This window comes from Chinchilla lanigera, unplaced genomic scaffold (assembly GCF_000276665.1).
Source record: "Chinchilla lanigera isolate Chin_1 unplaced genomic scaffold, ChiLan1.0 scaffold00099, whole genome shotgun sequence".
Lineage (NCBI taxonomy): Eukaryota > Metazoa > Chordata > Mammalia > Rodentia > Chinchillidae > Chinchilla > Chinchilla lanigera.
In genome coordinates, this window is record NW_004955500.1 from 7,313,688 (window position 1) to 7,329,850 (window position 16,163).

Sequence of the window (16,163 nt, forward strand, 5' to 3'; positions counted from 1 at the left end):
GAGCCAACACATGCTCAAAACATCCCTTTCTTTTGGCTAACTGCAAACATATAGCTTTTTAGACTACAGAAATTTTATGACCTATATGGAATTCCAATTTTAGATCAAAGCAAACCATGCATTGAAGTGGTCAGTGTAATAAAAATCAGTGCTAGTCACTTGCTTTGGCAAGTTTCTTCCTTAAGCTTATTTAGAGATTCTCATGAAAAGATCTTAAAAATAAAATGGAAACTTCCATTTTCACTCACTGTGGCTGGCAGCTGAAATATCACCGCTACCTATTTATGTAACCAATACTTCAGATTTTAAAATAATCAGCTTCAGAAAGACATATGAAAAATTTGTTTTCAAATATTGACACCATTGTGTGGGGAAAATTTGGGTGCTCTTTTACAAAAGAAAAGTTCCTTGAGAACTGCTCAACTGTTCATTTTGAAGTTTTGTGGTTTTTTTGTGGTACCAGGGATTGAACTCACAGCCTTGCACTTGACAGGCAGGAGCTTATGCCACTGAGCTATATCCCCAATCCCTTCATTTTGGAATCAAACAAAGGGCACCATGTATAATGAACTAGTCCATAGGAGTTGCTCTCACAATATGAAAGTAGAAAACATACATGAGAGGGGGGCGGGTAGGGAGTAAGTGAGGGAGAGGAGTGCCATGATATCTCTTGGCAGAGAGAGACCGAGACAGAGACAGAGAATGTTTTGAAAGACAAACATAGACTTCTGAACAGTCAATATTACCTTGGTGTTTTTAAATGTGTGAGAAGCGCTTGGCATAAGAGGAAAAGTGTTAAAGTGAGAGGCACCTAAGAAAGTTGCACATATTTTCTAAATAAGTTCTAGTTTTGCTCAGTGGCCTGTGTCCCTGCTCCATTAGTCACCTCATATGCTCTGGAGTAGGTTAGGGGAAATTGCTTTGCTTGGAAATAAACATTATTACATAAATTAGAATGCAGCAAAACTTCTCCAGATTTATGTACAAATCAGTAGTCCCTATTGTGCAGTCAACTGACAAAGACTTAAACAGTACTTCACAGGAGTGAGGACTAGCTCTCTACACCACCCAGTAACACAGAGATCCCCTTCGCAAGATTTCCAGTTCTACTCTGTCACAAGAGAGCCAAATGATAAAGCTCTCTGCCTCATATCCAGAGCACAGTATAGCAGTTGAACTTTGCTCTGGGACTGTGGGCTACACAGTGAGGCTGCCCATAACACAGTACAAAAAGAATCATGCCCTGAGTTCTTTAGAACTGAAACCCTATCTTTAGGAAAAAGAAGCACTATGTGTTTCAGAGGCCTTCAAATCCCAGCCATTAAAAAACATCTGGACCAATTGCTTTAATGTTCGGGTGTGATGAACATTCAGCCAGTGTTGGCTGAGGTCTCAGTGCCAGCCAGGCTGTGCCCTGGGATTTTTATTTGCAACTTTAAGGTCCTATTTTCACAGTTAACGTGGTCCAACAAAGACAATGAGAGTCAAGCACAGAAATGGAAAACACATCTCAAACTACTGAACTTTTTGAGCCTATTGATGACTTTAAACTGAGAAATGTTTTAATTAATTTAATTTTTAAATATAGCTTTATAGACTAAGATATTGAACTAGACACTTGATTGTACAGTTGCTCCACAAGCAGATCACAGGGGAATGTTATGATCCTATACTTCATGCATGTGTGTGCGTGTGCATATGTGTGCGTATTCTGTTGATTTTCTTTTGTTTTTTGTTATTGTGTCATTATTAAAACTAATGGTATATATTTCCCAGCAATGCACATATTTATACTAACAATAATCCTAACTTCCATAAAGGAATTAAATGTTTATCAAGTCAGATATACTATATGCTGTATAATCTTATTTCTAGGCCTTATAAATGAATATGAAATCAGAAGCAAGATTTACAATTATGAAAGCAAGGCCTGCTAAATATACTTCTTGTTATAAAGTATGTATTTCTTAAAGATTTTGTATAACTGATATACAATACTGAAAACTCATAAAATTAAATTAAATCAAATATAAAACTTTTCTGAAACAAATTTGTGGAGTTTTTTTAATTGCCAAAAACCAAATCTTGAGAGTTCAGGGTTTAGGGGAGATTTTACTCTGTAAAGGTTAAAAATGTGTACTTTATGTTCTTACCTTCTCAGCTGCCCTACACTTTTCAGGACCTGGTGAAATGCAAGCTGTATGCCAAAGGGCAAGGAGAATCTGCGGAGGTGTAGTAGAGCTCCTTGGAGACACGTGTGTGTGGGCCTTTCTAAGATCTGTCTTTCTCCAGCTATGCAAGCTTTGAAAAACTATTTCATCTTTTAATTTTAAATTTCCCATCTCCCTTGTGGGGTTAATAAGGTCCACTTTGTAATGTTGTGAGGATTTAATTGGGTAATTTACATAAAATAAGAGCCTTACAAATTTAGTTTTCATTTCTTTTTGGATTATCAATACCCAAGGGAAGAGAAAGAGAGGCACATCTCTGAAACTCACTAGAGCGCCTTAGGGAACCAGCATAAACTGCACCCTGGAGAGGATGCAGCATAGCTGGAGAACTCCAGGATGGAGAAAGGATTAAAGATGAGAGGATCTGAAGTAAAATGTCTCTAAAAATTAGGAAAAGCCAGGCATGGTGGCACATGCCTGTAATCCCAGCACTCAGGAGGATGAGGCAGGAGGACTGCTGTGAGTTTGAGGCCAGCCTGGGCCTGTCAAAGAAAAAAATTATGAAAAGGGAAGAAAGGAGAAAGCAGCCCAAGAAGCTTGTAAGAAGAAACAAGAGAATTTAGGGAGGTCATATGGTGCTCTTTGTTTGTATCCCACAGCTCAGCTTCAAGCTGTGAACATGTTAGCTCAAGGGATTCCCAACTAGGGAGGTTGTACTGCAACAGCTCAGCTCCAGGAAGTAAACACTCTTCAATCTAGAAAGTTGGATTAAAAGAAATAAGTATGTTTATACAGGCTCCAAAAGGCCCTGTAGACAAATCTTCAAAACATTTTTCTAATAATTGCTTGTGAATCATTTTAAAGCATTTTTTTTAGCAATTTCTTTCATTTTTCTCAATACTGACCACATAATCACGTGGCCACTTAAATTCCTCAAAAGCTAATAGTGTACTGTTAGCATTGTCTGAAGAAAGACTGCTCCAGTGCATCCAATCAGAGGAAGATAGTAGAGTGTACAGAGCCAGTAGGTTGATGGACTCAGTCAAGGAGCCTAAGAAGCATCTGACTCAATACCAGGCAGTCCCAGGGGTCACGCAAGAAGCTTGAATTTGGGACCACTAAGTAAACAGAACTTTATCCTGGAGCAACTAGGGACTTTATTATGCATCATCTTTGGAAATTTTAGGTTGAAGCAATCACCTTGAACTACTGAAAGAGAAATCCTGTTCTGCTAATGAGAGTTCCACTGGAACACAGTGAGAAAAAACTTTGGTCCCAAGGTATGAAGCCAAGATTTTTCCCAAATACCAAAGAGATGAATCCTCTAGGGTTTACTATGGAAGTTGAGAAGTGTTTATCTCCTGCTCATCTTTCCAAGTGTGTTTATATGTTTATGTTTATAAATACAACTGGATTGGCCATCAGGATAGCCAAATGAGTAAAAAGAAGAAAAATATGCTTTTTATTAGTAATTTATTATACAAGAAATTATAAACTGTCCCCTGCTACATCCATCACTAGACACCACACCCACTTACCCAGATACAGTGACCTACCAAGCATGTTCAGAGGCATTTTCTATGTGTATATGAGATGCACACACATAAAAAAAATGCACACACATGCTTCAGTTTGTTTTGCCATTTATTTGGACACTTGGAAAATTTTTCATGACTGTGTGCAACATTTAGCTTATTTGTTTTTATGCCTACATGATTTATAATATAGACTTAGTGTGTTACTTAACTACACCTCTATTGATTGTTCAGTCTTATTACACATAAAATCTTTCAATTTGTACTATTCGGAGAATTTTCACACCTATATCCTGCATATGTACTAGATGTTTTTTAGTGTAGAACCTTATATTACAATTATTGCATCGGGGCAAAGATGTCTGGTTTGGCAGTTCATGAATTTCATCTCTCAGTGAAATCAACTTACTGTCGATTTGATTAATCTCTTTGGCAAGTGTCTATATAAACTCCACAAGACTCCTAGTCAATGTTAATTTCCTGTGGCATAAAAATGTAAAGAAAAGTGTAGAACAAGTAACCTCAGAACTTGCATGTAAGTCATTCAGCCTCTCACAGGATATCCTCTCATCTCTGGTCATATTGTGCTTCTCTTGGGGAGAAGAAAACTGTGTACTTCTACAGATGTAGCAGAAATATGCAGTCCAAAGACGGTATATTTTAACCAGCATATCAACAGGAAAAAAATAAGTCAGAATAAAAATGGAGAGGAAGTTTAGTAGCTGTTGAGTGCTGTTGGAGCTGTTGGTTTTCTTGGGGCTTCTGTTGGTTCTCTTGGAGGACCTTGTCATGCTAGCTTTCCTGATGAACTTGGCTGTTCTCATCATCAAAGGAGCTTGGGACTTTGGTATTGCTGGGAATGCCTATGGTTCATTTTGGGGGAGCTCTGGTCCTTGCTTTAAGCATTGTTTCCTGGCTCCAGAGGGGAAGATGGTGCACTGCTCAGTCTCCTGCATGAGCTTATTGTGCTGGCTTTCATGAGAGGAGCTCAGCTGTTCTCATCACCGGAGGAACTTGAGACCTCACTGTAGCTAAGCATGGCTATGGTACCTTTCAGGGGAGCTCTGGTTTTTACATTGAGCATTGCTTCCTGGCTCCAGTGCAGATCCCTCAGTTTGCTAATCACAGATCCTTCATCCCACGGACAGACTTTCTATCTTCCACTGACCTTTGCACCTTCACAGCACAGATCCATGAAACACACCTGCATGAGACATTGTCATGAGCTGTTGGTCTCCAGCTGGACTCATGGGGGGCATTTCTATGGGCTCTAGCTCTTCAGCTGGACTCACGCAGGACATTACCATGGGACACAGGCCCTCAGCTGGATTCTTTGATCTTTACTGTGTGGACAGATTTCCTACACTGTTTTTGTATGTGACTCTTTGGGTGACTATTATAAAATATTTCTATTAATTATGTGTCCTGTATTGTTTCCTCTTGCAAAACTCCAAACTACAACAATTTTTTACTTTTTATTGTTTAGTTTTTGAGGAAATACTGTAATGTTTTACATAACGACTGTACAACTTACATTCCCACCAAGAGTTTAGAAGAATTTCTCTCTCTACATCTTTATCAAGTATATTTTGACTTTTTTAGTATGACCATTCTAAAAGATCTGACGTGATGTCTTATTGTGATTTTTTTTCTTTTCTTTCTTTTTTTTTTTTTTTGGTACCAGAAATCAAACACAGGACCTTGCGCTTGCCAGGTAGATGCTGTGCTGCTGAGCTATATCCCCAGCCATTTATTGTGATTCTGATTTGTATTTTTCTTATGATGAGTGATGTCGAGCAATTTTTCATAAAACTGTTAGCCATTTATGTTTTATTTTGAGAAATCTAGGCCTTTTGCCCATTTGCTAATAACATTATATGTTCTATTGCTATTGAGTTCTTTATATATTTTAGACATTAATCCTTTATTAGATACATAGCTTGCAGTAAAATTCTCCCATTCAATAGGTTGCCTTTTCACTCTGTTCACTATTACTTTGCTGGGCTGAAAGTTTTTAGTTTAAAATAGTCACATTTGTTTATTTTGCTTCTGTAGACAATATTTCTCCTGTCATTAAAGAAAAAATTAATTGCCTGGACAAATGTGAAAGAATATTTTCCCTATATTTTTCTCTAATTATTTTTGTACTTTCAGACCTTTGCTTCATTTTGAGGGGTTTTTTGGTATGATTTTATTTTTAAGATTGTGGATATCCAGCTTTCCCAGTACTGTTTATTTAAAAGACTATCCTCTCCCCATTGCGTATTCTTTGCACCTATGTCAAAAGTTAGTTGACTACATATCTGTTGGTTTATTTCCAAGTTCTCCACTCTTTTCTTAGTTTTTATTTTTAGTGGAAATATAATTATATATATGATATTTGTAGTGCCCAGTGTGATAATGTGATACTTCTGTACAAAGTGTAAGGATCAAAGCAGGGTAATTAATATTTCCCTCTCATTATATATTAATGTCCTCCCACCCTACTCCCAGCCATGAGAAAAGATGGATGTGTCTGCAGGACTGGAAGGGAAGAGGCAGTGCCAGGACTGGAAGGGGGTGACCGTACAGATGACTCTAACCATCCTTGGGCTCTGTCATGGTTTGTGTCTGGGTGTTCCCCTAAAGCATCATGTGGCCATGGGAGTGGGTTTTTTGGAGGTGGCTGTATCTAAATTTGTGATTGATTCATAGTCCATTGCTGGGATTAGGGTGTGAGTGCTATACTCATCTTAGGGAAGATAGCCTGCACACAATATAAGGGGTAGAAAGAGGCTTGTCTTTTTGCTCTCCCTTGTTGATTTTGCCATCTCCTGCTGCCATAAACTGTTGCTGCCCTGCCATGTGCTACCGTGCCTTGGAAACAGCCAATTTTGGAATAAAACCTTTAAAAATCATGAGCTTAATAAACCTTTCCCCTTTTAACCTTTGATGTTGAGTATTTTGTCTCAGCAATGAGAAAAGTAACTAAGACACAATTTAGTACAAAGAGTGGGGTAATTGCTGTGATATTACCCGGCCATGTGACTCCAGGGCCTTTGGAACTGGCTTGTTGGAAGGGGAAGATTTAGGGAAGCTTTGGAAATGCCAGCAGAAAGATCAGTCCTGGAACACCTTAGGCTGTACTGCACGGGAGATTCTGGTCAGAGCCCAGAGGACAAGAAGACTGAGAGTAATCATGCCAGTAAAGAAGAGGCTCAGGAGGTTTCTGCTGGGAAGAAGGACTGCATGGGCTGTTGGATTCCAGACAGTGTGTGTTATGGTTTGGCAGAAAGTTTGTCTGCATTTTGCTCATGTCCACAGACTTTGCCTGACACTAATATTAAGGGTGGTAGACTAATTAATCTGGCAGGAGAAATTTCAAAGGAGTCTAATGTTGAAGCAGTGGTATGGCTACTTTTAAGGGCTTTTAGCCATATTTATGTTGGGAATCAAGAGCAAAGAGCTGAGCAGAATGACTTAAATTGTTTGGCCGTAAAGGAAGCTCCAGTAAAGCTGTGAACTGCAAAGATAGAACAAAGGAGATCTTGATTGCTGAGAAGGAATAGCAGAATAGAAAATATGGCCTGAGGGAATCACAAGCAGCAGCAGGACTTCATCCTTTGCGGCTTCGAAGTTGTAAAAGTGAAAAACTTTGCTTTTATAAGAGAGCCCTAGAGTATCATGTCCCAGAATGGCAGTGGCTGAACCATGTTCCAGAATGGCGGTGTCTTAGAGAATTTGTTCCTCAGAATTAGATTCAGAGTGCTCAGTGATCCAGGTACCCCACCCCTACAGCCAAGAGAAAAGGAAGCCTGGCTACTGCTCCAGCTGGTGACAGACCTTGGTATCCTCCACACAGTGCTGGTTTTAGGCGCATGAAGAAAGGAAGAGTTGTGGGGTCAGGGAGGCTTCCACTCAGATTTCAAAGGAAGACCTGGGAGGTCAGGAGCTGTGCCCCTCAGAGAGTAGTGTGTGAAGTTGTGAGTGTGAAGCTGAAGGTAAATGGAGACCACAGAAGTTTAGAGAAGTCAAAAACATGGGTAGTCTGAGAAAAACTGTAAGGAGGAAGGTGAGTGAGCCCAAAAGAAGAGCCATTGGAACTACAGCCATCAGAAGTGCCTTAGGTACAGAGCCACTCAAACCATTGGAGTTCACATCTTGCCACATACTACAGGAGATGTTTCATATAGAACTATAGGACTTAATGTTTGCTCTGCTGGATATTGGACTTCTCCTATTCATTCTCAGTAATCAGGGTCTCCTCTGCTCTATCTTTGCAGTCCTGAGTTTTACAGGAACTTTCTTTCTGGACAAACTTATAATGTTTTAAATCATTTTGCTGGGCTCTTTGCTCTTGATTCTTAACATAGATCTGGCTATCTACAGTAGCCATGCAGCCCAACATTAGCCCCTAACAGTAGCCATGCCACTGCTTCAACATTAGACTGCTTTCAAATTTCTTCTACCAGATTAATTAGTCTTCTGCCCTTAATCTTAGTCTCTGGACATGAGCAAAGGCAGTCAAACTTTCTGCCAATCCAAAACACGTATCACCTGAAGTCCATCAGCCAATGCAGTCCGTCCCGGCAAAAACCTCCTGAGCCTAGACTTTACTGGCTTTCTGTCCTTCTGAGTTCTGACTAGAATCTCCTGTAAAGTATAGCCTAAGGCATTCCAGCTCTACTTTTTCAGCCTGCAGCTGTGAACCTTTCCAAACTCTTTTCACAAGCCATTCCTAAAGGTTCTTGAGCCACATGGTCAGGTATAGTCACAGAAATGACCTCACTTCTGAAACCAAATTTTGTGTTAGTTACTTTTCTCTCATTGCTGAGACAAAATACCAGACACCCAAAGTTAAAGGAGTTTATTTAGTTCTCTGTTGGTAGAGATTTCAGTAAAATCAGCCAGTTCCAAGGCAGAGTGTCTTGGCAGAGGAGAAGAGTTCACTGCACTCAGACTGTGGCAAAGCAATAAAGGAGAGGGAGAAGTACAAACGGCAAATAAATATATGAAAAAATGTTCAACATCACTGGTCTTTCAAGGGATGCAAATGAAAACAAGGCCAGATTCCATCTCAGTCCAGAAATAATGGCTATTATCAAAAAGCCAGCCAATGAAAGAACTTTTGAACAGCAAAAGAAAACATCAACAGAGTGAAAGATAATACACAGAGTGGGAAGAAAATTTTGCCAGCTCTTCCTCAAACAGTGGACTAATATCTAGAACACATAAAGAACTCAAACAATCAGACCCCCCAAACTTAAAGACCCAGTCCAAAAATAGGCATCTGAAATGAATACACACTTCCAGATGAAGAAGTAGAAATAGGAACTAAATATATGAAAAAATGTTCAGCATCCCTGGTCATTCAAGGGAAACTAAAACAGACCTGAGATTCCATCTCACTCCAGAAAGAATGATATTATCAACTAATATCAAATGCTAGTGAGGCTGTGGGGGAAAAGGAACCTTCTTCCACAGTTGGAGGGAGGGTGGACTCATACAATCCATGTGGAAATCAGTGTGGAGATTCCCCCAAAAACTACAACTAGAGATTACATTCAACCCAGCTATTCCCCTTCTGGGTATCTTCCCGAAAGAATTAAAAATATCATATCACAGCGTTATATGCTATACATACATATGATGTTTATAGTAGCACAGTTTGTAATACCTACATCTTGGAAACAGCACAAATGCCCATCAACTGATGAATGGATAAAGGTGTGGATTTTTTTATACTCAGCCATAAATAAGGATAAAGTTGAGACATTTCTAGGTGGATGGATGGACCTTGAGACCAAACTCTTAAGTGAAATAAATTGGACATACGTGCATAAATATCACATTGTTTCTTTGGTATAAGAAACCAGAAGTGTAAATAAGAACCAGAATGTGTACTAGATATAATGAAGTAGGAAAAAAGTACTCAACTGGGAAGGGGAACTAGGAAGGGGGAAAGGCAGGAAGGAAAAAGGAAAAAATGAGAAAACAAGGAAAAATGGAAACCAAATTTTTGTAAATAAAGAGGAAAAGAGGGTTTGCCAGGAGAGTAAGTGAATGGGGAGAAAAAAAGATAAATTGAAATAAGTCACATACAGGTACAAAGTACCTATGGTGAAATGATCATTATGTATATTTAAAATGGACCAATAAACTTAAATCAATTTTTTAAAAAAAGATATCCCGACCTCTACTCTAGGCAGATGCCTAAATGAAGGCCTAAATCTCCCTATACCTACTCTACAATAAATTCTACATACACTTCTCCATGACTGCCACTGTCTTGACTGAATTCTTTCCTCACAGCTGCAAATGCCAGGACCCACTTCCCTGTAAGAACTTGGCTTTGCATGGGCTTAACGCATGATTCTCAAAGTGCCGGAGGGCAAATAGTGGCCTTGCTTAAAAGTTTTTTGCTTGCTTGAAATACATATCCCCATGTCTACCTTGTGGAAGATACTGAAGGAAGTCAGAATACAGCAAAGCTAGTTTGGGGGTAAGTGTGATTAGATTCCAGGACACACATAGCAAATACGTCTCAGGACCCCATTTGCAGAACACTTGTATGCTCCGGCAATGTGTGGAGGGAACAAAAGGTGGTGACACCTTTGAAAGCGCGTTACCTACACAGCTTTCCTCATGGCAGCCTGCCCTGTGGCCTGCGCGAACTTCTTGGTTTGGTTTGGTTTGGTTTGGTGGTTTTTATTTTTTTCCTGTCTTTTACTCAGCTCAAGCTTGCTCTGCAGAGCCAGTTTCTCCCTTACCTTCCACCTTTAATTTTTTAAATAAACTTTGCTTGTTTTCTTCAGTTCTTCTTTTCTAGGCTGAGAGAACCTGGAAACCAGCTCCAGAAGAGGGCATCTGTAACCCAGAGCCCAGTGACGTTTATTTGGCTCAGCCAGCCAGCACACCCAGGGAAGGCTGATGGTCACATTTGCTTTGCTTCTCTCTAAAATTTTGTGAAGGTTTTTTCTTCTTCTTTCCCTTTCTGTCTTTCCCCTCTGCTGGGAGTCTGTGAGGCTTTTTCTCATGGCACCAGGAAGGGCTTGCTAGTCCCACCATGGGTGATGAGGAAAGGAACGAATGCCCTTTGTTTTTCTCCTAGCACCAAGACACATCTTGTCACTGGTGCTCACACGTGGATGAGTTGAGTTGCTTGCTGTGCTGCGTGGCAGCCTAGAGTTTGATGTGCTTTGTTGCTTATGTATTTGTTTGCTGTATTTTACTATCTTTCTAGGAAATTAGCCTGCTGTCTGCTTTCCCACCTTGTAAATGGCTTTTCTTTTGGTTTGCTGTTTTGCTCTGGAGCACTGCCCTGCCTTGTCACGTGGCCAGGTGCAATGTTGTCTTCAAACACAGCTCACTGCCTTCTTAGGACAGTTGTGCCATTTTCCCCCCTTTTTCTTTTTGGCCAACGGGCCTTACACATCCTCATCCTTACAGATAGGAACTGAACCTCTGATATTGAAGAATATGCAGGCTTCTTCCCTCATTTCGTTTCAGTTATTGTGGCTGGCACAATGTCTCCCCATAGGAAGAGAAAAATTTGTCTGTTTGAAAGGCTCCAGGGGCTTTTGCCTTTCAGTGGCCAGCAGCCAGTGCTAGCTGACTCATCTCCCTCTGGGTCCCAGAGCCCGTCTGGAGCTATCATTTCCTGGCTGGATCCTTTCTTTCTTTCACCTAACAAAATGCAGGTAACTTAAAAACATGCCTGTCGGCCTGAGCAGCACAAAGGAGCAGTTTTTAAAACTGACCTGAAGTGACTGTGAGTATACAAAAGCAGAGCCACCCTGTTCTTAGGAGAAAAGGTTCACTATTAGAGTAAATGCAGCAGATGTTTTTCTCAGGTGGCTTCCTCTACATAAGTAAGGTATTCAGTGGCTCAACTAGGTGGCTAAAGGAACTTGAGGGTGGGGTCAGCCTTTATTTCATAGCAGTCAAAGGACTAGGTAAGGTCATTAATAAGTGGCTCAGGTCCCTTCACCCTAAGGGGTTAATGGGTCCCTTTTTGTCTCCATACTTCCCAGTATACTGGGAAAAAAGCCCTCAGTAGGACTTTCTTCTGTGTTTGTGTGAAAGATGCTGGCTGGCATCACTGAAGTTCAGACAGAGACGTCTGCTTAGCAAATGTTCAAATATCACAAGGGATGCTTTGTTGAGACTCTGGATCTTCTTGAGTATGGGACACCACCTTCACAATCCAAAACTTAGTTATCTCACTCTCTCTTTACCTGGAGAGGAGCCATGGCAAACTTCTCGGACCTTGCTATAGGATTTCATCAGCTCTACCACCAGGCTGCATCCTTGATGAGTGAGAAAGTTCTGATCTTGATAACTGAAAACAGAAAAAGGTTATCTAGTGTTGCAATACAGCTTGGGTTCAATACGAACTGGGAAACAGTGAGAGATGGCTACAGGATGAGACTTTAATTATGAAACTGTTCTTCAGTTACAACGTTTTTGCTTAAAACATAAAAGGTAGGATGAAATCCCTTGTGTTCATGCTTTTGTGACTCTTTATGCTCAGGAACTACAGTATTTAGAGTGGGCCTTGAGGGGGAGGTTATCTCAAATAACTTTGTTCTTAGAACCCCGCCGGTCTGTCAGGGAGATATAGATTTCTCTGATCTGTGTGAAACAGATGATCATACTGGAAGATTTCTTCAACCTCCTCCTTATAGTCCCCAGGCCAGTAAATCAGGTTCATCCTCTCCAAGAACTCAGAAATTCCATTAAAGCCTAGTGTCCCAGAGGAACCCAGCATTCTTCCGCCCCCTCCTCATACTCCAAACACAACAATAAGCCATGCAGGCTGAAGTAGTGTTTCTTACTACTCTCACAACTTCTCCTGTCCCTAAGAGAGGCCCCAGGGGGGCAAGTTCAAGTCTGTTTTTCAGTTGCAGATGTCCAGCAGTGCAAAGAATAACTAGACCAACTGTCAGAAAGACAAAAAACAAGATGGTAGGAACTATTCAAGTGAACAATAAGCTTTTAAATCATCAGGAGAGGCTATTCTTCCTTTAACAGAACAGAATTGGGACTGTAATACTAGTGGGAGACTAAAAATGATGGCTGATATGACAACTTCTCTTAACATGGGATTAAAAACTCTGCTAATTATGATAAAATGAGTACGATTATAGAGAGTGCACAGGAAAATCCAGTTGTCTTCTGTAACTCATTAATAGAAGTCTTTCATAAATATACTAATACAGATCAAACTTTCAGAGAGAAAGAAACACTAGTGGGACATGATTCCATTTGTCAATCAGTCCCAGATATTTGGTGTGAAGTACAAAAACTTCTGGCCCACAAACAACTATGGCCCATTTGGTGCACATGGGCTTTTTCTGTGTTTAACAATTAGGACCCAGAAGAGGAACAAAAAAGAAGGCTAAGATCATAGCTTTACAACTGGCAGTACTTTACAGATACTAGAAGTCCTGACTCCATCAGTTCAGAGCTATTCCAGAGATGAAAGTTTACTTGAGGTTAACAGGAAAATGGCTTACCAAGTATCATGCCATGCTCTTAGACACCTTTGAGGTTACCATAAAACTAGTACCAGTCCTAATCCTATCTCTCTGATGCCTACAAAGCTCAGAAGTTAGACACTCTAGTGAACAAGTGATTTCTCAGACATAGACAAGCAAGCAAAACATCAGTGACCTGCCCCTCCAAGACATAATGAGTGCGGTTTACTGATGGAAGTAGCTTTGTCTAAGAAGGACAAAGTCAGGGTATGAACTTGTCAGATCACAACAGGTCATTGAAGCACAATCTTTTTCCCCGGGAACCTCGGCTCAAAAGGTAGAGCTAATAGCTCTTACTTGGGCACTGCTATTAGGAAAAGGCAAACATTAACTATCTATACAGACTCTCAAACATGCCCATGCAGCAATCTGGAAAGAAAGAGGCTTAGTGACTAATAAGCAATCATTTATAAGGCACAAACAAGACATTCTACAACTCCTAGAGAAAGTCCATCTTCCCAAGCAGGTCATAGTCATGCATTGGAAAGGGAAACAGAGAGACATGTCCAAAGTCTCCTTCAGAAAGCAAAAGGCTGACAGAGAAGCAAAAAAGGCAGCATCACACACCCTTAAGACTCTAGCTTTATTCCCAGTTCTTGAACCATTAAAATCAGTTTAGTCTGTGCAAGAAGATGAATGGGCCTTACCAAGTGGACATTAAAAAGGGACTCTAGTGTAATTAGTAAATGAACTGCTCCTTCCTCAGGGGACAGAGTGGAAGGCTGAAAAAACACTTCATGATTCTATGCATATGGGAAGAGGTGCTGTATTAGAAATGGTCACTCAAGTTTTCATAGGACTAGGATGAGTATCAGCCACCAAATAGGTCTGCAAAACTTGCCTGCCCTGGGCCTATAACCTGGGCAAGCCAAAACCACCTCTCTTATTAGAACCTGTACAGAGACAGACAGACATACACAGAGGAGGACTGGCAATTACACATTACTCACATGCCTCCCTGTTAAGAGATTTAAGCAGACGCTCTTCTACTTCCTGAGGAACCTCTTGTGTTACCTCACAGTTTATGGCTTGAGAACTACTCCCATAGATTTTTAAGCGCTCCATTCACAACTAAAAGAAATATTTTGTTATGTTTGATACATTGTGTCAACTTGAAGTCTAGAAGCTTAATTAGCAGTTCTACATGCTGGGATGTAAAGGACATGCCCTTACCACGGAAGGAGATTATTCGTTGTGTCAACTTGAGTTTAGGTTTACTAAGTGAGTCAGCAGAGAGCCAGGGTCCTCACTTTGCAAATATCCTGAGCTTGTGCAAGAGGGCACAGAGATGGTATGAGTGCTACACCCCCTCACCCTAGGTGGGGATACCCTGCTTACAATATAAGGGAGGAAAATACACTTGCTTTCCCCTACCTTTTGTTCTTGCTGCTTTTGTTGTCTTCTGTTGCCTTCAAGTGTTACCCCTGTGCCATGCCACCCTGCCTTGGAGCCAGTTAATTATAGACTAAAACCTCTACAAACTGAGCTAAATAAACCTTTCTTTCCTTAATTTTGGGTGCTGGGTATTTTGTCTCACCAAGGAAAGAAAAGTAACACAGACAACTATGTTCACTCCACACTTTAATTTAGTGCCTAATAAATGATGTCATGGTGTAACAAAAGCAAAAATCTACTCATTTTGTAATTTTCCCCATCACCTGTATTTCTGATATGCCTTCTATAGAACTTAATTCCTCTCTAGGAATTAGCACGTTCCCAGTAGCTATTTCCCTTCTTTTGTAATTTTGTCATGTAAAGTACATATGGTGATGTGGAAGCCCCCCTTGTCATTTCACTAACACTAAAATCACATAAAATCATCTCAGTGAAATTCCACTATCTCACAGGAAAAGAATCCATGAATGCTTTGGTAATAACGTGGCTAAAGTCAGAGCAGCAGAACTTGGACTAGAATCCTGGTCTCACTAAACAATAGCGTGGTTCAGTATAGATTTCTGCTACAGCAAATTACCATCCAATTCAGGATTATTTATACACCTATTTAACATACAACAACCCTGTGCCAGGTTCTTGCTGGATGCTTTCCAACTACTTCATTTAACTGAAGACATTTTTAAAAATGAAAATAGCATATCAACTCAAGGCAAAACTTACACAATCACTATAATCAATTTTGGAAGGTGGGATTTTGTCATAAAAGAATTTCAGTAGAACACTTTGGATCAAGGGGCCATTCAAAGGTTGTGTACTCTTGGCAACATACCCTCCTGCCCAAAACTCAATTTGGAGTTGCTAGGCTGCTTATTAATTCAACACTTCTAACTACCCCTGTGCAGCTGAAGGTTTCCCTGTTTTCTTTCCTCTCTGGGTCCCGCAGCAGGAACAGAATCTCAGCTCTTTTCCTCTTTGGCCTCACATCTTCTTGCTACTGGTCTCACCAACACCCACCCTTTTCTTTCCAGTTAAGAACAGACAGACACAAAGCACCGGAAGTCTTATAACCAGCTTCATTGAGAGTGAGAGCTGCTTTCTCAGCAGTCTGTGTGGGAAAGGCATCAGTGCCCTGAGAACCTGAAGCCTCTCCCACACTATGGGCTCCCCACTGCATTCTGGGAAGCTCGGGATTTCGTGGAGGTCTTTGTCCACGCCTTTCCCCGCCCGCTGCAAGGCGACTCTGCTTTATCCGCTGTTGGTGTCTGGACGGGCTCCTGCCTCTTCCCTGACCTTGGAGCTCGACCTCTTCCGGCCTCTGGACTCAGGCCTGGCGTCCTCCCTTGCTCGGGCCTCCGCCCTCCTGGCGCTGGCCCTGGCCCTGGCCTCCCTGGCCCTCCTGGCCCTGGTCGCCTTGGTGTTCAGCCGCACACCGCGCCTCCACATCTCCCGCGCCTTCCTGGCCGCCTGGCGAGGCAGAGGCCTCCTCCGCGTGCTCCGGGACCTCGCTGCTCTCCCCCTCGCAGGGCCGCCGGCCTCCTCCAGCC

General features: G+C 41.1%; 1 protein-coding gene across 1 annotated transcript; it reads right to left on the reverse strand.

Annotated features, from left to right (window-relative positions):
• Positions 1-15,673: 15,673 nt before the first annotated feature.
• LOC106146871 (testis-specific H1 histone) lies at positions 15,674-16,155 on the reverse strand (the record flags this gene model as incomplete). The annotated part of the gene is given in 1 exon segment (XM_013505653.1): positions 15,674-16,155. A coding segment is annotated over 1 exon segment (291 nt), but the record flags the coding sequence as incomplete, so codon positions are not given.
• Between the last annotated feature and the right edge of the window lie 8 nt (positions 16,156-16,163).